The following is a 21,816-nucleotide window of genomic DNA, read 5'->3' as shown; positions in this document are numbered from 1 at the left end:
GCCACGTCCCCCTCCGCCAGGGCCACTGTCATGGCTGGGCCGGCCCTCTTGGTTCTTAGGGTCCCAGGATGCACATCAGCAACAAGCCTCAGGGGACTCCGAGGAGCAAGGGTTGTCCCTACGGGTCCTGAGGGCACACAGCACACTCAAGGCCACACGGTGGGGTGAGAATGGGGGGGAGGGAGGGAGGGGTCGTGAACCTGGGCTCAGCCTCTATCAGGGTCTGAGGGTGAGGCATCTGGGGTTTCACAGGTTCCCCCTTTGGTGGTGACTTTAAAGCACTAGCGTGCGAATTGAGGCTGGCAAGGGAGAGGCAGGTCACTCCAGGCTCAGCCATCTAGGCTTTCTGAAAGGGGGTCCTCCAGGCAGGGCTGCCCAGTTCCTTACCTGATGGTAGCCAGTAGCTATGTCTGCAGCTGCAGTGGGTTTATTCAAATGGATGTCTTTGAAATAGATGCCTCAGCAAAGGTCAGTTTCAGGCGCATATGCTACAGTGAAAAAGCTTAATGTCAGGTATGTACACTGGCATGCTTCTGCTATTAATAGTGGAATCAATTAGAAGTTACTAACTTGGCATAATTTATTGAATATCTATGTATCAATATTATATGATACCGAAATCAAGAACTTGGCATCAAATTTTTATATACTTTGACTAATTTATCTTCAAAGCTGTTTACCCACAATTGCTGAAGTTTATTTCATGGATAGTTGGAAAAATCTTTACCTCCTTTGGAACGTATTTAAGACCAATAAATCCAAATGTACACAGTATATCAGTGTGAAATTGGAGAAGAAAAATACATTTAAGAATAGAAAAGGAATTATGATATTTAGTTTTCACTTTCATTCTGAAAATTACATTGATAGCTCACTCTCTTGACACACATGACTACTTAGCCTGAAGTCTTTCACTAAAAACAAACTAATAACCCAAAAAACCTATAAACCCCTGAATTTGTGGAGATATCACTCTTTGGTGGGGACATTAATCATACAGAACTAGCGTCGCAGGTCAGTTGGTCTTCAGGACCCCACATCTCTTCTTCTTGGGCCAGTGACAGGACTTTTAAATAATGCTGAGAAAGGGGGACTTCCCTGGTGGCACAGTGGTTAAGAATCCACCTGCCAATGCAGGGGACATGGGTTCGATCCCTGATATGGGAAGATCCCACATGCCACGGAGCAACTAAGCCCGTACGCTACAACTACGGAGCCTGCGTTCTAGAGCCCCGCGAGCCACAGCTGCTGAGCCCATGTGCCACAACTACTGAAACCCATGCGTCTAGAGCCTGTGCTCTGCAACAAGAGAAGCCACCGCAATGAGAAGCCCGTGCACCGCGACGAAGAGCAGCCCCCGCTCGGCGCAACTAGCGAAAGCCTGCGTGCAGCAATGAAGACCCAACGCAGCCAAAAATAAAATAAAATAATTAAAAAAAAATAATGCTGAGAAAATTATTCCCTTGAGTCGTGAATGTTTTTAGTTGGTATTCGTAAAATCTCCTTCTTTCAACATCTGGGTAAGAGTCTGACAATAGGGTGCAGGTCAGATGAAGTCATTGGGAAAAGGGACCTGCTTAAATGAGAGGCAGAAGGAGGCCCTTGGCCTGTTCCGTAGGTCTGCTGAGATCAGTCACCCTGATTACTTAGTGCTTCGAGTATTAAGAAAATTCTTAATGAATTATGCAGCTGATTTCAGCTCACGGCTCACATTTTATTTATTTTGTGTATCATGGAATTGTCAGAGACTGAGAGAAGAAAATGTGAGATTTCTAAACCTGAATTCAGATGAAAGATGAACTTTATAAGAGCTGTGCTTTATTTATATATGTATATATGGATGGATGGATGGGTGGATGGCTGCGTTGGATCTTCGTTGCTGCCCGCAGGCTTTCTCTAGTTGCGGCGAGAGGGGGCTACTCTTCGTTGCGGTGCGCGGGCTTCTCATTGTGGTGGCTTCTCTTGTTGCAGAGCACAGGCTCTAGGCGCATGGGCTTCAGTAGTTGTGGCATGTGGGCTCAGTAATTGTGGCTTGAGGGCTCTATAGCGCAGGCTCAGTAGTTGTGACGCACGGGCTTAGGTGCTCCATGGCATGTGGGATCTTCCCGGACCAGGGCTTGAACCCATGTCCTCTGCATTGGCAGGTGGATTCTTAACCACTGTTGTCACCAGGGAAGTGCCAGAGCTCTGCTTTTTAAAAGCAGTTATCGTAAGGCCAGCATTTGTAGGAGTGGTTGTTTACGAGTATCTGGTAAGAATGAAGCCAATGATTCTACGTCAGGAGTCGGCAAGCTTTTCCTGTGAAGGGCCAGGTAGTAAATACTTCAGGCTTTGCAGGTCATGGGCCTCTGATACAACTACTCACTTCTGCTATTATAGAATGAAAGTGGCCACAGGAAATATGTAATGTGTAATGAATGGGCCTAGCTGTGTTCCAGTAACTTTATTTATTTAAACAGGCAGTGAGTGGACTGTAGTTTGCCTGTCCTCTGATCCAGGTCAAGGAAATTTGTCAGGGACTGAGTGGTTTTGAATGCAAAAACTTCAGGATTAAAAAATAAATTCTCAATCATGAGATTTTGTTTCTCTTTATTCTTAATAGGTGAACATTATACCAGTGATTGCCAAAGCAGATACAATTTCTAAAACTGAATTACAGAAGTTTAAGATCAAGCTCATGAGTGAATTGGTCAGCAATGGTGTTCAGATATACCAGTTCCCAACAGATGATGAAACTATTGCTAAAATCAATGCTTCAATGAATGTAAGCTCTTAACTGAATATTATTTGTTTTACATATGAAAAAAGTGATTTATAAGTAAGTAACACTGCTACTAATGTATTTTCACCTCTTCCAAAACAAGGTGAATTTTGAAAGAGTCCAGTATAGGGAAATGTTTTATTTTCTAGAGTTGGAAAAGTATAATGAGAATACATTTTTGAGCATTTTTCTTTCCTCCCTACTTTCACCTAAATGAAGTGATACATCTGTGAGACTGGGATTCATCTTTTGTGGAACCATATTTAATTGCCTTAGAAAGATTCCTTTCTGTCCTGTCTTTAAGAACATGAGAAGACGTTATGGCCTCCCTCAGAATGCTTTAGGATCTTAAAATCTTTAAGGAGAGCTTTCTAATCTGGTATTGAAGCTCATTCTCCCTTACAGGGTCACAGGTACATATGAAATAGTCACATAACTTTTTTATATTTTAATATAGAATATATTTAGTATATTTTAATTATACATAACTTAATATGATTGAGGATGACTAAGTTCTTTGTGCTACTTGAGGGAGGCTACCAAATTTCTTAAATACTTGGTTATATTTTGACGGATCATGGGTTTTGGAGTCAGACTTTACCATGTGTTCTTGTGGGAATTATTAACCTCCCTGAGACTGTTAACTTATCTATGAAATTGGGTTAATAATACCTGTCTTAAGGGTTGTTGTAAGGATACAGCTTTGTTCACTGCCTGACACAGTGACATTCAGTACCTGTTTGTTCCATTTCTCCCCTTTTGCTTTTCTGATTTTTTCATACTTTGTTCATATAGAAAGCTGACTAATGTAAAGGAAGTGATATTAATTCCTGTGTGTTAAACTGTCTTTGTATCTAATTTTGTTTTTTGTGCCCACCTGGAATAAGTTTTCAGAGGGGTGCAATTAAGAAACTAAATATTGTCAATTATTAAATATTAAACATAATACTGTTTACATTAGACTTTTTCCCTACATTAATCCTCAGCTTCAGACAGGACAGTCTACTCACTGCCATTAAATCCGGCTACTGTATCTTTGTTCAAAATCTTCTCCTTACTCTGCTAGCTCTTCCTATTCTGCTCGATCCATCTCCAGTTTGGGTTGTCTTCCTGCCCAAAGAGACCTCTCCCTCCTCTAAATTTCTATAACATTTGTATTTAGCATTAGTTTGGGACTTAAATATTATTTTATATTAGTGTTATATATGTAGATATACACTATATATATACACTTTGGTTCCATAGGGGGGTGTGTGTGTGTGTGTGTGTGTGTGTGTGTGTGTGTGTGTGATTTCCTCGTTATCTTTGTCTTTTAGGACCAAGATAATAATGAGGGAAATGATACCTGTGAGGGAAATGAATTCTGTTTTTGTATTCTGGCAGCAAAATAGGAATACATGTGGGGCCTGCTCAGTAAATAATTCTCTCTCTAGGGCCTGAAGATGACTCTGTAGAACAGTTGGCATACACGTGAACAGCTGTGAACACATGTTCACAGGGCACATTTTAAAAGCTGAGGCACAGCAGGTCATTTGGCTTTAACACATTTGTTATTTAGTAAATTTTCTCTTCTCTGTTTTTACTGGTATGAGATGTGATTGATGTCCTGGCTCCTTTCCAGGGACACCTGCCGTTTGCTGTGGTAGGAAGTATGGATGAGGTGAAGGTTGGAAATAAGATGGTCAGAGCTCGCCAGTACCCTTGGGGCATCGTACAAGGTAAAGGGGATGAACAAGGATACGTGCGCTGCCTGACAGCCTGAAAGCTGCATTTAATGCGTTCTAGGAGGTGATGCTGATTTGGGGTTATGGTTGGCTGTCAGAAGGGTTGGCTCTGTTCTGTTTTAGCCACGTCTGCAGAGGCCAGGCACGGCCTCCCTACTTCCTGTCTTAGATCACGTTACCTGCCCAGGTGCACCAGGACGTTCAGAAGGCGGGAAGCACCGGTCGGGTACTTTGAACAAAATTTGAGTGTAAATAGTATTGTTTAAACATAGTACGTAAACTAAGTACTAGATAATTCTGCGACACAATAAACCACTTTGTAAATTTATATATTTTTACTCATCAAAGTATTGCCAACTATTTCCCAAACAAACCAGTCAGCCAACTAAAAATTTTTAGCATTTATCTATCTCTACAATGAGTAAGTTATTAGCACTGTCTGGCTCATTCATTCATGATGCCAACTAATGGGGAATGGATTACCCCTGCTGGTACTGGTTTCCCAGTGCTGCTTTTTTAAAATTGACAAATTTTGTAATTAGTGGAAAATATTGACAAAACTTAACATTTTTAATGTATAGAAAATATAAAGGTAATAATTGTACTTAAAACTATTGGTCACAGTAACATATGTGACTCAGAATCACAAATGTGGCATTGTGTGACAAGAATTTGATGTTTACAGCAGGCACAGATGGTTTTCTCGAGTGTGCAGAGTTTACCACCTTGAAGTTTTAGTGAAAAAATATTACATACTCTTTTCAGGCGGTATGTGAAATGTCCTGAGGATGGTTTATAAACTGCTAACAAAATGCTAGTGAAATGATTGGAGCATATGGTACAGAATAGAATGTATTTCTTTCCTATTCCCTGTTTGTCCTTGGCTACTAAATTTAAGCAAACCTCTGTTAATCAATATCGCCTATAATTCGGTGTGTGTAATACAGGAATTGCTTCCTTGGTTACTTGTATGAAACAACTGTAGCTGTTAATCAGACTGATCATTTTGCTGTTTGGGTTATTTCAAACATGTTTTCATTGACTCGTCCATTCAACAAATACTAATTATATGTCAGGATTAAAAATCGGTGTTGCTGTTTTCTGTTTTCCGGCTATTAGTGGAAAATGAAAGCCACTGCGACTCTGTCAAGCTCCGGGAGATGCTCATCTGTACGAACATGGAGGATCTGCGAGACGAGACGCACACGAGGCATTACGAGCTGTACCGGCGCCGCAAGCTGGAGGAGATGGGCCTCACCGACACGGGCCCCGAGAACAAGCCGCTCAGGTGAGCAGCCAGGGAGGGAGGTGGGCGGGCCTCTCCGTCTGCCCAGGGTGATGGAGAGTCTCCCACATCGTGAGGTAGTGCCACCTGCTACGATTAATGCCTCTGCTTTCCATGCTGCTCTCGGAGGTCTTGTCCTTATCCGACTCTGGGAGTTTGAGTAGAAGGGAGGACATAGGGTAGAAGCCCAGGACTTCAGCATCTGGTGAAGTGAGTAACCAAAGGCAAAGTCTCTCATGATTTGGTTTTATTTTTGTATTTATGTGAAGAAGGTGAAAGAGTACTGATTATTATTTTAAAAACCTGGACTATGAATCATATTAAATAAACTACAAAGCTGTTGTTTTTTATCCTGATGAAAGTTTTGGAATGACTAAACTTAGGAAAATATCTTGTAAAGGAAGCATGAAAGTTCTTGTCGGGAGTCAGAGATAAGACTGAAAATATTACCATAAAGTTACAGGAATCATAACTTGCTCAGTGGTTAGAGTGTGAAGCGTTGTTATAAACTTGCTTGGTAATTTTATATGCTGCTACCTTCCCAAGGTGTTTGTTTCTTTGTTTGTTTTCATTAAATTATGTAAAGGTGGAATTCTAATCCTTAACAGACTAAATCAGATTTGTTTTGATGTCACATTCCCAAACGATTTCGCTCGGGACCAACGCTGTTCTGAATCTGTTACGGGACCAAGGGTTCCTCTGCGTTTCATTACTGACGTTCCAGCCGTTCCCTGGGGTCCGCGTCTGCACCAAACACCACAGGAGGGGGGAGCGCTGGGTCCAGCTGCCACTGCACGTGACCTTCAGGAAGGTTTAATAATAGATGAGGCTCAACTTTAAAGTTTTTCCATTCTACAGATTAATGAGCGTTTTAGCTCTGGTAGCATAATAAATTAAGAATTCTATGTACTTCACCCTCCTCACCAATTTTGGGCATGCTGTGCTTCTAGTTATGGGCCAGCTCTGGTAAAGCGATGATTTTTCTCTGCTGAAGAGAAAGCATCTAGCATTGGCTTCCCTTTGTGTTTCCCAGGAGGCTTCACTTCTCGCTCTTTCAAGTCTGTGGGTGGTGAGGGGTCCCCACGTGCCTGAAGGAGACACGGATCCTGAGTGACAGCGGGCGGGGCAGCCTTGCGTGCTGGAGGAGAGGGATTCAGGTGCCTGGTGGATCAGTCATCAGTCACCTGTGGAGAACTCAGAAATGCAGGTTCGCAGTTTCCGGGTATGGAGCCGAAGAATCACATTTAAATGAAAATTCCCACTCAGCCCTTCAGCAGACACTTCCTGCTGGTCACTGGCCAAGTGTGCACCGTGGGGGCAGAGAGGAAGATGCTCTTGCCCTGTGTGGTGAACAGGGGCTGGGGGAGTGAGGAGGCCCAGGCAGGAGGCTGCTGTGGGCATCCAAGTAGGAGCAGACCGAGGCCTGTGCTGGCGTGGCAGTGGTGCAGGTGGTGAGAAGCATGGTCACCACATGGGACTGGAAGGTGACGTCAACAGGACTCTCTGATGGTCTGGATATGGATGTAAAGGAAAGAGAAATCCAGGGTGGTGGCTCCAGTTACTGTTTTCCACCTGAGAAACTGGGTGAACGGTGGTGATGTTTATTGTTATGAGCAAGACTGAGGAAGGGGTAGATTTCCTGGTGGGTAGTTAAGTTTGGGACATGTTACATTTAAGTTGATTATTAAATACTCAGGTGAAGACTTAGAGTAGGTTATTTCATAAATGAATCTGGAGCCTGGGGAGAAGTGAAGGCTGAGATGATACTTTGGAGTCAACAGTGAATAATACTGCATCTAGTGTTTGCAGTGCTCTAGGCTAAGTGCTGGTGAGGTAATACTGAATGAGACTATATAGTCCTGGCTGTCATGGGGTTTACATTCTCACGGGGAGGGAGGCCAAAACCAAACAACTAACTGCACAATGAATTATAGTTGTGAAATGTGCACGAAAGGAGAGGTGGTGTATCATGGGGGGAGGGCTGGAAAATTAGGGAAGACTTCCTTGAGGCACTTATTGTTCTGAGCTTTTACTACCTGGGTAAAACAGAGGAGACATATGCAGAGACCTGGAAGGCAGAGAGAGAAAGCCATCTTTAAGTCTCTGCAGGAAGATCAGAGGAGCAGGGCAGCCTGGTGGGGATTTGGTCTTTGTCCTCAGGGAAAGGCACAAAGTTTGAAGCAGTGATACCGATACCGTATGTGCACTTAAAAGATCACTCTTGGCTGCAGTGTGAGGGAGGGGTCAGAGGGTGTGCAGAGGTGCTGAGGAGCTAAGTGCCAGCAGCAAGAACAGAACTGGATGTCTTTGAGAGACATCTAGAAGATAAAAGTGAAAGAAATTAGTGACTGTTCAGATATAATGAGGTAAAGGAGCAGAAGATGCCAAAAGAAGACTTCTGCTGGCCTGGATCAGTGGTTTCTTCAGCTCGGCAGGTAGTTGTACCCTCATGAGGTAGTGTCTCTGGAGGAGCACTGGCTGTTCTGTGGGGCAGGATGGAGATCACTAGCTCAGTTGGGACCTGGGGACTTAGAGTTTCTTCTGAAACATCCAAGTGACAGTGTCACATAGGCACTTTGGCTGTTTATCTGGAGCTCAGAGGAGAGAGGAGAGGGCTGGGCCAAAGGGATGAACTTCAGAGTCCCAGGCACTAAGAGGTGGTTAGCTGAACACTGCGTATGGGTGAGATGCCCGGAGAGAGAAGTACATTTGCAAAGAAAGGTGCCATGGAAACAGCCTTGAGTCCGTTGAATGTGTGTCAGCAGGAGAGGCAGACAGAAGCGGTTGAGAAGCCTAGGGTAGAGGAAGGAGGAAACCAGCAGGGTCATGTCTCGGAAGCCAAGTGAAGAAGGTCTCAAGAAGGAAGGGAGAGGGGACCGTGTTGAAGGCGAGAGGGTTTTGCTGTGGAAGTACAGCAGCGTGATACAGTCCGCTTGCTCCCTTGACCGTTCTTTGACAATAAGGAGGAACACGCCACCTGAGTCAAAAAGGACAGCACAGGCCAGGGCTTGCAGATTTGAAGGGAGAAAACCAGTTTCATTCATGAACAAACCATTTCCAGCCTTCCTTCCAGGAAGGGGGATGTCCAGCGGGCCCAGGTTAGGACATGTGCCCGTGTTCTGGCTGGGTGGGTGTGAGCCTGACTGCCTGTCCCACCAGAATGCATCCCGTGGGAAGAAGTAGCTCTCCAAAGGTAACCAGAATAATAATACAACAGGAGAGAGAGATGGTGGGCGGGCACTCAGAACAGCCGTCTTTTAGCATTTCTTCAGTTTGGGGAGCGTCTGCCCACTGGACAGGTGAAGAATGGAAAACTGGGAAAGGAGGCTCTTCAGTGGAGGCCAGGTTACAGAGTGGGCAGGAGCAGTGGCTGCAGGTTGCTTGCAGAGGACAAGCAAGAAGGCCGGGGGCTTGAGCTCAGTGTGAGGGAGGCCCTGCCCACTTGCCCAGGCCTGCAGTCCTGACGAGATGGGATTCCTTGGGTCAGGCGCAGCAAAATCTCTCTCCTCTTGGTGCTTTCTCATTTGTGAATAAATTATTTGATACAATTCCTGTAGTTCTTTATAGCCTGAGGTCTAGGAAGGTTTCACCGGTGAGGTTTTAAGAACTTGTATTCTGTTTTCTTAGGAATCTTCCCATTTAATTTGGCATGTGTACAACAACAGTCACTATAATTTGGTTGGCATGTAAAATCTGTCCCTCAGTATTGTATCCATCAATAAGAACAGTTAGTTACATGAGCCTGTTAGGCTGCGCCCTGCTCTTTATGGCCTGGCCTTTCTCTCTGCAGCCCCGCAGTGTCTCCATCTCTGTTTCACTTGAATGGTTGTGCTGAGTTATGGTTTGTGTCCCCATGTACCCACACCGATCTCATGCTTGTCATGAGGTCCAGGGGGTTGGCATTATGTGTACCCCTGTAGTCTTAATTAACTGATGTTTAATTATGTAAACTACAGGAAACATGCTTTTATAAACCTCAAATCCCCGTTATTTTAGATGAACAGAACCAGTCTCGTTTACCATCAGTGAAGTGCTCTGGGCCCTAAGAGTCTGGAAGGGAGATTTGTGTGGTATTTTAGAGTTTCTTAAGTGTTTGGCATAATTTTGTGCGTCATAAATTTTGTGTCTTTCTGCACTTGGTCTGTGGTGGACCCTCATCAGGCCTGTGAGAGCTGCACCTGGAGCTCAGGGAGGTCCTGAGTGAGGGGGACGCAGCGGTTTTCCTGATGGGCACGAGCAATCAAGGATGCATTTTCTTCCTCTTTCGTTTTCAGCTCTGCCTTCAATCAGTGATGTTTGCAACTAGGGTCGGATGCTGCATTAACTGTCGCGGCAGCAGGAGGGCTCTTTTTCACTCTCAGATCCATGGCAGTCAACAGTGGTTGCATTAGTTTCACAGCTACTCCTTGCAGGCCCTCTCAGAGTTTCATTACCACCTTTCGAAAGACAGCGCGGTCTCGTTCCTTGCAGTTGACTCTGTAAGTTTACCTGTCACAGTGGGCGTGTGTGATGGATGCAGAACACACGGCAGCAGTGTCTCCTCTTTACCTCTTGCTGAGGCATCACTGTAGGCGGGGTTTATGCTGGTGAGGGGTACAGGCTGTGGAGCACGTCTGATCAAGTTCCAGCCCCAGCTTGGTACTTGCTAACTCTGTCCCTTTGTGCAGGTGACTTTACCTCTCCGAATGTCGCCTTCTTACCTGAAGGACAGTGTTAGTGCTTGTTCTTCATGGCGCTGCGGGAATTAGTGAGCCCAGACCAGTCCTTGCTGGTGGCAGCTATTCCGCAAGCGTTTGGTCTTTTCTCTTTGCCAGGTGGCTTGATTTTCCTCCTGAACAACTCAAGTGCTTGTGTAAGTAGATTAGTGAGAACTTTTTAAAACTTTGATTTGACATGATTTAAATACATTATTTAAACTAAGTTTGCCACTAAAGGCTGTCAGTCCAGTGTAGGACCAGTGAAATGTGGGCGAAGGTGGCCTGATCGATTTAGAGGCTTCTTTCAAATAAGACCAAAACAAACACAGAAAAACAAAAAACCTTATAAAAAGTAAAATGCCTTGAGATTAGAGGCATTTATGTGGTCATCTAGGGCATTCTGTACATTTACGAACTTTGCTCTTAGAGACAATGTGTAGGCTTGTTCCTCCTTGGAATACATGCTCTGAGGACCACACACTCAGGCTCAGCTATAAGTGCTATGGTGTAACATTTCTTGCTCTGTTTTTCCTTAAATTTATACAGTTCTAGCCATGAAAGATTTCTCCAGTTATAACATTAGTAAAATTCCTGAATTTCATCATATTTAAAATCTATTTAGCTATATTTTTATAAGTAATAGAAATTTCTAACTGTGACACAGCTGGAAAGTGAATCTGTGTTCCCTGTTAAACCTTGGGGATATTCTCCAAATGAGCTGAAATGGAAGGGCCCTGCATTGCCAGATATAAGGTCTGTGGTTCTTCTGAAATGCCACAAGTAAGACAGGCAGGCACTGGCTGTGGAGCTCCAGGACAGTCCCTGCTCTGCTTGGTTAAACTGTGTCTACTTCCCTGCAGTTTCTGTCATTAGATGAACATTTATGAAGAAACCAAAACATCTGGAGGGCTCTACTGGATAGCTGGGTTACAGAGATGCTGAGCTGTTAGGAGAGAGAGGCAGGTGGGGTGTAAATGCCAGGAATAAGTATAAACAAAGAGCCATGGAAGTGCTTGGGAGGAACAGTGGATTCCAGCTGGGGAGACTGGAGAAGCGAGGGACAGGACTAGTGGGTAGAGGGAGGGCTGGGAAGCGGGCAGTGGCTGGAGCATGAAACGTGTGGCACGTCTTAGGAACAGTGGTTAGGTTGGTACAGCTGAAACCTTAGGGGGATTGGGTCTGTTGGGCCAGATTGTGAAGTTTCTGAAGTGCTGCTATCCTGTAGATAATATAACTAATGCAGAGGGAAAAGATAAGGAGATCTCTGTTTTTGGTGGAAAAATCTTAGGAGTGGCAGGAAGAACAAAATGAAAGAAAGAGGAACTAAAAGCCTAGAGCTCAGCTGGGAGATTATTCCAGTAGCGAAGGCAGAAAAGCACAAAGATCAAGTTGGGCTGAACACGGTGTCTGTAGAAATCAAAACAAGACGGGACTGAAGTGATGTTGGGGTCTCAGGCTGAGCTCCCAGAGCCTGGTGATCGCACATGGCAATGAGGGGAGGGGAGGAATCAACAGAGGTCGAAGGAGGAATCCATCTGGGGTGAGATGAGCACCTCTGGGAGCACTGGCAAAGCAGGGACCCGCAGACAGACGCGCGCTCCCTGGAGCCACATGTGCTGTGATGGTCACGGGGCCTAACCCGGACCAAGTGTTCGCAAGTTTGTGATGTAATCTTGCTAACACGAGAGTACCACAAATAATTTTTCAGTCTTCAGGAGACCTACGAAGCCAAAAGACACGAATTTTATGGTGAACGTCAGAGGAAGGAGGAAGAAATGAAGCAGTTGTTTGTGCAGCGTGTGAAGGAGAAAGAAGCCGTATTGAAAGAAGCTGAGAGAGAGGCAAGTGCGCTGGTTTGCTGGGATGTGCACTTATTTGGGGTGTCCTGTTAACCTGGGGATAATTATCTCAAGAATTAGGAGATGGTTTTGAAAACTAGTTGTTCCTTAAAAAGTAGCTATTGTATTTTAACACATACTCTTCGGATGCAGACTTCCCAAAAAAAGCACAGGCTGGAAACAAATTTTTGCCTTTCTGAAAAGAACAAGGTGTCTTCCATTAGAAGTGGTTTATTGAGGACTTGTAAAGGACTAGGTTACTAAGAAGCATTTTAAATACCTTAACCAGGAGCCAGAAGTGTTTTAGCTGTGGCTTGATAAAGCCTTTTCTGAGAGTTTTGAGTCCTTGGGATTGTTGTTTGAAGTAGGTGACTCTGAAAGCTGTTAACTAGCCTTTGAGTTTGAAGTCAGGCTTCCTGGAGGTGGGTGGTCTGGGCAGCCTGGGCGCAAAACCGTCTGCAGTGAGTTTGGTTTGCTTCTGGTTCTCCAAGGATCAATTTTAGTTTTACTTGAGTTAAGGTATTTTCTGTAGACTTTACTGCAATGGCTGCTTTTAAATAAGTGGCCACATTTAAGATGAGGGTCAAAAAGGATGAGCTGCAAAAAGGAATCTCTAAGAGAAGACAGAAATGTTAATACAAATGAACTTGCTGATGTAAGAGTTCCTGAAGAGTTATTTGTAAAGTAATTTAATGCTACAAATTTATTATTTTAAGTACCCTTATAGTACCTGCTATTTCAATAAACCCTGTAGTAAGTGGTTTTGTAAAATAAATAATCTATCTTGTTTATAATTTGAATTTTGATCTTTATTTTGAAAAAGTTCAAACAATGGGAAAGTGAAAGTACGGGGTACCTGTGTCCCTCCCCACACCTAGATTTAGAATGGACATTTTGCCGTCTTTAGTGTGTGTGTTTCCCTGGTCTTCTGAAAGCTGGTTGTAGACATCACAACACTTTATCGCAGGCACTTTCATGCATCTCTGAAGCTCAGGTGCATTTTCCTCCATAACCACAGTACCAGTACTACACCTAAGAACAGGAATAGCAATGCCACAGACTCTCCTAATCCCCAGTGCACAATCAAATTTCCCCACTCGTCCCGAGATTATCTTTTGTTGTTGCTTTCTGTTTGGTGATTTTTTGTTTTTGAACCAGAATTCAATCTTAGGTCTCATATTGCATTTGGGTGTTCTGTTTTGTTCAGTCTCTTACTTGAAAACAGTCCCTAGTTTGGAGTTATTTTTATTTATTTATTTTAAAATATTGATTGATTGATTGATTGATTGATTGGCTGTGTTGGGTCTTAGCTGCGGCACGCAGGATCTTTCGTTGTGGTGCACAGGTTCTTCCTTGCGGTGCATGCATGGGCTCCTCTCTAGTTGTGGCACACGAGCTCAGGAGTTGTGGCATGCAGGCTTAGTTGCCCCGCGCCATGTGGGTTCTTAGTTCCCCGACCAGGGACAGAACCCGTGTCCCCTGCATTGGAAGGCAGATTTTTAACCACTGGACCACCAGGGAAGTCCCTGGAGTTACTTTTAAATACAAATATTGAGGAAGAAGTTGTGATGAGTAGGAAATAGGGTGCTGATTTTTCTTTTGATTAGTAGGTGCTTCTCTTATAAGAGTTTCTCTCTCATACATCATGGTTCTCAGTTTCTCCAGTGAGGAGAGAAGATGTAGAAGTGGTTTATAGTTGAATTTTAATTTTTAAAACCCCACATAAGAATATTTTGCTTAAATGCGTATTGTTTAAAAGGAAATTGAAAATTCAGGGTGACCAAATGGTTGAAAGAAAAAGAGAAGTATTATTTGTCAGTAGGTGCTTCACAGATGTTTATTTTTGTGATTCAAGCGGTTTCGTGTTAAGAACATTATATTAAAACTAATGAAGTTAGTTCAAATTGTCACAAGAGTTCTAAACTTTTAATTATATAGGTTTAGAAGCAGATTACTGGCCTGTTTCATTAATATTACAATAATATTAGTAAGTTCCCTCAAGACCAGTTTCATCCTGCAAGGCTGGTACGTTAGAGTCAGGTCTGATGCAGGGCGTCTGGGGGCCATCTTCACTCGCATGAGTGATGATTAACTCAAGAGCCATCAGTTAGGACTTACCTGATGGCGCAGTGGTTAAGAATCCACCTGCCAATGTAGGGAACACAGGTTCGAGCCCTGGTCCGGGAAGATCCCACATGCCGCGGAGCAACTAAGCCCGTGTGCCACAACTACTGAGCCTGCGCTCTAGAACCCGTGAGCCACAATTACTGAGCCCTGGCTCTAGAGCCCACAAGCCACAAGTACTGAAGCCCGCAGGCCTAGAGCCCATGCTCCGCAACAAGAGAAGCCACCACAATGAGAAGCCTGTGCACCACAATGAAGAGTAGCCCCCGCTCACCGCAACTAGAGAAAGCCTGCACATAGCAACAAAGACCCAACACAGCCAAAAATTTAAAAAAAAAAAAAAAAGAGCCATCAGTTGAAGGACCAAGGAGGGCCGTATAATTTACTGTCAGTGTAAGTGCAGTTTTAGAGGGAAAGGAGGCTTTTTAGTAGTTAGTTACACTGGACAATAGGTAGGTGTAAACCAGGTCTCTACTGGGCAAAGTGGGACATTCAAAGCTAGTTACGTCGATAAGATACTAGCAGGTAACCCAAACCTTACTTAAGTCTGTATTAGATGGCCTTGTTATTAAAATATCCTTGGCAATATGGTTGTAAACAAATACCTCTTAATTCACCTTTTGTGTGAATTTGCCCGGTTTTCGTGTATAGTACAGAGTTAGCTGAAAATGCAGTGAACGTCAGGTAACTAGAGTAGGGAGATGCACAGGACAGATATCACATCAGGATACTGTTTAAATGGTTTCTTTTGTGCATCTTTTGTCAACATCATCCTGGATGCACAGCCCTTCCCCAGCACAAGAAAAAGTGCACTTTATATTTATCCCTCAGGTGAAGTGCACGACCAACATTAAAATGTTACTACTTCTGAATTTTATATGTAAGTCTGTTTCTTGGTTAATTGTTCACTTAGTATTTATGCCTCTCCTGTTTCTACAAGTATTCTAGATAATTTTCAGTAAACAAGTACAGCTGCACTAGAACCTGGACGTGGGGAGTCCAGGACGAGCAGTGAGGTTTGCAATCGGGGCATCTGAGCCGCAGCGCTGGGTGCTTGTCAGTGACACTTCCGGGGTCTCCAGCCAAGTACAGAGGTCAGGTCAAAGACACTGACTAGTTTGGCAAGAGAGGAATGTTGTCTCTGGTATTCACTTTTTAAAATGGATACTTTAAAAAGGATCACTGAACAACAGCATGTATAGTGTCCTTAGAAGCAGGTTTACAAGAGACAGCAGCGTACCACATTGGCCATAGAGGCTTCAGAGCATCTGTGAGTAGTTTCAACAGCACAGAAGAACTTGCAAATGTGTCTGAGTTAAAGGCCTTGTAGTGAATATTGGAGCCGTGAGTGAGCGCTTCCTGCAGGTGGAGCAGACTGTCACTGACGAAAGCCGTGAACTCCACAGAATGTGAATAAGTCACATTCCCCCTGCCCCCTTTCTAAGACGTTTTTCTCTTCATAGTTTTCCTGGAATTTTTAGTCAGCCTCATAAATGATATATGAAGTACTCCATAACCTTTCAGGATATTTAAGGATATAAAGTGTGCACCCTCCGTTTAAGTGTCTGTCAGAGATGTATCTCTGTTCACATAACGTAAATCTGCCCTGTGGCCTCTCTTTCCAGGCGTCACCCGCCAGCTGCCCCACTCCTCTCCCAAATCCACGGGGTGCACGCATGCTCAGAGAGCTGCCAGTCTGTGTATTTATGCCACCGATTTATTTATGTTTCTTTTTATAAAGAACATGCTTCCTTCCTTTATAAGGAACCACTTACATAAGCAAATACTAAGGAACTGATCCCTCTGGAAGTGACACCCTCAGGAATAAGAGAATCTTTGGGTCTTACTTCATCTGTTTCAACCCTATTCTGTAAACTCCGCCGTCAGGGTTGCCGGTTCACTCGCCAGCCCACTACGTATCTGGAACATCTGATTTTTATTAGGAGGCAGCATAGCTCTCTGCTCTCTCTGCCCTCAGCCTCTGATGATTTCCTCAGTGATCATAAGCCATCTTTTCTGGAAACCAAGTCCTACTTTTTGTATAAATGTTAGGTTGCTGCCCAGAACTGAAAATACTAATTGAAAATTTATCTAACCAGACCAGAGAATCAAAAACAAAGTTATTTTTTTTTATGTAGATTCTAGATGTTGTGCTTGTGTTCTTGGCACACAGCTGATTTGTAAGGAACCTGCTGAAGTCTCTAGATCTTTTTTCAGATAAACAACAATCAAACCAGGGAATTTTCATGTTGTATTGTTATAAACTTCGGCAAAACTCATTTTAATGACTGCACTGAGTGTATTTAGCATAAGTGAATTTTAAAATGTTCTCTCTCTTGAGACACAGGTGTATTTTCCCAATTATGGTGTAAACCCAGCAAGTGCAGCTGACCCTTGAACCACCTGGGTTTGAGCTGCATGGGCCCATTTATACGTGGATGTTTTTCACTCACTGAGTCCACAGGACTGCACCATCTGTGCTTACGGAGCTGTGACACACTCGAATCTTCAACCAGCGGGGTTTGGCGTCTTCAACCCTGCAAGGTTCAAGGGTCAACTGTATTTTTATGTATAAAACTTTTATCTAAATTCAGGACTTTTTGATTTAGTTTAGATTTCAAGAAGGTGAATGACTGTGGGAAAAACATAACAGATTTTAAGGTTCTTGATTTAAACTGACACTTGCTTTCCAAACAGGTTCACCAGTATAGTCAACAGCTATTTCACTACCACGTAGTAAATTTATTTGGAAAATAAGGGCTTTTTTCCATCTTTTTGATAACTTGCTTCCGTCTTTTTGATAACTTGCTTCTGTAATTTGTCCCTCACTTTTATTAAGAATGGATTTTTGAAACTTTATTTGTGGAGGATTTGTGGGGAAAATGTAGAGCAAAAGAAAAACTCTAAGAGGTCAAATGTTTAAAAAACTGAGGTTTGTGCATGAGGCTGTTTTTATGTTTTGTTCATGCGTTTTTTGCATGGGAGCTCACTCAAAATTAAAGTTAGAGCAATTCCACATGTCGCTGTGCAGGCCGCGTGAGCAGGGCTGCAGTGGGGAGGTGCCGGGGCATGGGCTGCCCCAGCACGTCCTCAGCGGGAACCGCACTTCACTTCACAGCTCCAGGCCAAGTTTGAGCACCTTAAGAGAGTACACCAAGAGGAGAAGCTGAGGCTTGAGGAGAAGAGAAGACTTCTGGAAGAAGAAATAATCGCCTTCTCTAAGAAGAAAGCTACCTCCGAGATATACCAAAACCAGCCCTTTATGACCCCAGGTGGTAACGTGAGGAAGGACAAGGACCGCAAGAAGTAAGCGCCCCGCACCCCGCGCCTGTCTCACTGCCCCGACCTTCAGGGCGCTTCACTCTGTCTCCTTACTCCCATCTGCTCCTGCAGCTAAAACGTCAGTTCCTTGAGAGCAGAGAGCTCATCCCTCTTGCTGTACTGATTGATTCCCCAGCAGCTAGAAGGGCACCTGGCACGGGTTCCGTGCTCTGTGCATCCTTGAGTGAAAGTCTGAAGTGAATGAATGAACGAAATAAAAATCTGCTACAACACCTAAGGGTCAGCGACCTTGGGACCCTGGCTGCTCCAGGGCACGTCCAGTAACTGCTGACCACCCCTCCCCCCGTTGGTTATGTCACATTTCATGCCTGACAGAGGCTGTATATTGGGGAATCATAGACATAATAGTTGATTAAAAAAATTAATTCTTAGGTTTACTTTTTTAAAACAAATTCTGATAATGGTTTTTTGAGAATTTTTATTTTAATAAGGGAACCAGGCTATCGATTGGAACTCCTGTGCTTTGATGTCAGAGCTTGTGAAACGAGTGGTGGACATAAAGATGCAGAGGAAGGTAGAGGGGGCCCCGTGCATCGGGGCGGCCTTGGTAGCAGGTGGAGGATGGTCCCAAGGCTTGTAGGTCTGGGGTATGTGTTAAAGACAACGTAAGCGAAGTCTTAGAAAGTAAGGTTTTTTTCTTCCTTTCTTTTTTTCATTTATTTCTCCCACTTAAATGTCCTCATCACTTTGCCTGTTTGCTCGCTCTGTTGAGCACCCAGCCCCTCCGCGTGGGGAGCTCAGGTTCTCCCGTGCCCCAAAGGGCAGCCCTCAGGTTTATGACCACACCATATTTCAGACTGATATTTTCAGAATATTGTAAGTCACCTTCAAAAAGGTAGGAGAACATAACATTGCCCATGATGATAGCTTTCCATTTTTGAACTATGGAGAAGTAAATCCACACGGTTTTGGGTGCATTTAATTGGCCTCTGGGTTTTATGGTTTTGGGGAAGAAGGAATTCTCATGTATGATCTTTTCACTTAAGCTCTTCCAGGGAGTGGATCTCTGTTTTGTCTGTTGATGTATCCACCCCCAGAGCCTAGAAAAAATGAATACACTTAATTTCAAAAGATAAACCACCCTCGTTATCTGTGGGGGGGACTGGTTCCAGGATGCCCCGAGGATACCAAAATCCACAGATGCTCAAGTCCCTCATATACAATGGCACAATTTTTGCAAAGAACCTATGCACATTTTCCTGTACACTTTAAATCATCTACAGATTACTTATAACACCTAATACAATGTAAATAGAATGTAAATGCTAGGTATATAGTTGCCAGCAAGTGGCAAATTCAAGTTTTGTTTTTTGGAACTTTCTGTTATTTTTTCCCAAATATTGTATTTTCTTTTTTTTTTTTTTTTTTTTTTTTTTTTGCCGTACGCGGGCCTCTCACTGTTGTGGCCTCTCCCCCTGCAGAGCACAGACTCCGGACGCGCAGGCTCAGCGGCCATGGCCCATGGGCCCAGCCGCTCCGCGGCACGCGGGATCCTCCCGGACCGGGGCACGAACCCGCGTCCCCTGCATCGGCAGGCAGACTCTCAACCACTGCGCCACCAGGGAAGCCCCCAAATATTGTATTTTCGATCCTCAGATGTGGAACCCTTGGATCCATAGGACCAAGTGTATAAATATAATTTATAACTTCTTTTCAGTGTGCCTCGAATTATAAAGCTAAGGGGTCTTTTACCTTATCATCTCAACTTAGTCCAGTGTTACTAGATTTGGACTCCCCTGACTTTATTCCATACGTGAAAAACCATTTACAGTCACCTTGTGGAGTAAGGTATGGGCTGTTGTTTGCAAAATCAGGGCCAAGCCCATAGTTAGAGAGCTCAGAAAAATTTCCCTTCAAGAAATTTTGGTGTTTGTTTTTTCTTTTCTTTTCCAGAGTCCCATGGCTAGATATCCTATCATATCCTCGATGTACATCTGCTCTTTCTGTAAAAGCTTTGAAAAACAAGTGATTTTTATTCCTATATGGTTTTCTGTTGTACCAATCAAAAGGTATTTTTTTCTCTTTCCAGCTCCGGTTTTATGTAAAACAAAGGTTCCAGATCACAGAAGATCATCACAAGCAAAGTTATTAAACTGTTAGAAGTATGCTTTGGTTTTCTTGCTGTTTTTATTTGCTGTATCACTTATTCTATATCTGGCAAAAGGCCACAGTTAAAGTATGAGGTCAGTACATGAGCCAGACTGGATGATGTTACTCATTCACTGTTAGAAGTTTAAGTTGTTGGTTTGTGAGGAACTGAGATCATTTCTCCTGCTGCCCAGTGCTTGCTATCACTTGGCTGTAACAAGAGGGTCGGTGCCTTTGAAAGTACAGGACTCGTTTATATTGTGGCTCTGATTGCATACATATTCCAAGATGAACTTTTGTGTACATACTAAAGGTAAACTTTCGGGAATATGTTTTAATACATATTATGTACCTGAAACTCCAAGCTCAATAGTTCTATAGAACTTTAAAATTTTTCATAACAATTATCCAGTTGGTAACATGATCCTAAGCTTTTGCATCAAATTACATAGTATGTGCTTCAGTGTTGTGGTCCATGGGTTGTTGTGATGAAACAACATGTTTAAAGCAGAAACACTCAGGTAAATAAGCCCTTTTCTGGTGATAAGTACCTTTGGAACTGGGTGTCTTCACACTGTTTGCATGAGTCTGTATTACATACTTGTTTCAAACTGTCTTCCAGGGAAAATAAATAATAAAGTTGAATCATCTTATTAAAAATATTTCTTAAAAAAGTTACTATGAACATCTGAATATTAAAGATAAAAATTTAGATAATTTGTATTGTAAAGGATATTTGAATTCAGTGCCTCAGTATTTGCAGAACAATTTAATGGCTTCTAACTTTTTCTTAACAGTCATAAGTTTTCATTTTTTGTACTTGAATATTCTAAATGAAACTGATATTTACACTTGACAAATAAAATGTATCTACATATTCACTAAACTGCATTTAAATTACTGTAACTCTTCTTTTTGCAAACTGTGATCTTAAACATCTTACCAGAACTATGAGAATTTAATTATATGTTTGAATTATTTTAAGACAGAGGTATATTACCAGTATTTTTCAGATAACAGAATGTTTTACTTAGCCCATGTCGGATTCTGAGCAGTGTATTTTTTTCAGGAATTTGCGTAAGTTTCAAATAAAACCTTTCATTTTGTAGCACAGCTTATCTGGACCAACACTTTAAATTCCATTTTTGCATTTCTGCAGTTTAGTAAAGTAAGTTACAAGCATCACAGAAAAAGCTCTGCACTTTCTTCTCAGGATCAGTAATGCCCAGCCTCTGGCAGCTGGGAGCGGGAGAGTTGGTGAGTCCCTGAGGGCAGGTAGCCTGGCCTCCCAAGCCCGGCCAGTGCTGCAGCGCTGAGCCTTAGCCCAGGAGCGACGCGGCGAGCTCGGTGATGTGCTGCGAGTGAGTGGTGGTTGTTCGTAGCCTATTATATCAAGCTGTGTATAAACAGCTATCCTGAACTTTCATAAAGTTACTTTTAAATGCCAGAGTGGTTGCTGGCATGTTAAAACAGTTATTCAATTCCTAGTTGAAAAGCTCACGGAAACCTACCTCAGACCCGGAGCTGAACAGAAGGGCCGTCACCTTGGGCTGCCAGTGACTCTGCTGTGAGGAAGACTCGCCACACGTGCACGCCCACAGTGTGAATCCTGAATTCACTTCGTGTATCTGGGATTCCACATAAGATTTTATTTTAGAAGAGTTGCACTGCAAAGAACAAAAATGTTTTTAAACAATTACAGTACAGGCAGACCTCAGAGATAGTGCGGGCTCGGGTCCAGACCACCCAATGAAGCGAGTATCGAAATAAAGTCAGTCACATGAATTTTGGTTTCCCAGTGCATATAAAAGTTATGTTTACACTGTGCTTTAGTCTGTCAAGTGTGCAATAGCTTATGTCTAAAGAACAGTGCACATACCTTAGTTAATAATTGCTAAAAAAAAAATGCTAACCATCCCAAGCCTTCAGCAAGCAGCAAGCCGTGGTAGTAACATTA

General features: G+C 43.2%; 1 protein-coding gene across 1 annotated transcript in view; it reads left to right on the top strand.

The window, feature by feature from the left end:
- Positions 1–19,878, top strand: part of SEPTIN10 (septin 10) — a 35,207-nt gene extending 15,329 nt beyond the window's left edge. Inside the window, exons 5-10 of the mRNA XM_079721438.1 lie at positions 2,603–2,764; positions 4,383–4,479; positions 5,605–5,773; positions 12,176–12,308; positions 17,548–17,735; positions 19,801–19,878. Of these exons, the coding sequence (XP_079577564.1) occupies positions 2,603–2,764; positions 4,383–4,479; positions 5,605–5,773; positions 12,176–12,308; positions 17,548–17,735; positions 19,801–19,816 (765 nt within the window). The 3' untranslated portion in view covers positions 19,817–19,878. The remainder of the gene's footprint in view (positions 1–2,602; positions 2,765–4,382; positions 4,480–5,604; positions 5,774–12,175; positions 12,309–17,547; positions 17,736–19,800) is intronic.
- Positions 19,879–21,816: the final 1,938 nt, after the last annotated feature.

Source organism: Hyperoodon ampullatus (assembly GCF_949752795.1).
Source record: "Hyperoodon ampullatus genome assembly, chromosome: 15".
NCBI classification, from domain to species: domain Eukaryota; kingdom Metazoa; phylum Chordata; class Mammalia; order Artiodactyla; family Ziphiidae; genus Hyperoodon; species Hyperoodon ampullatus.
Note: the sequence above shows the minus strand (reverse complement) of the source record. Positions and strands in the feature narration are given on the sequence as shown.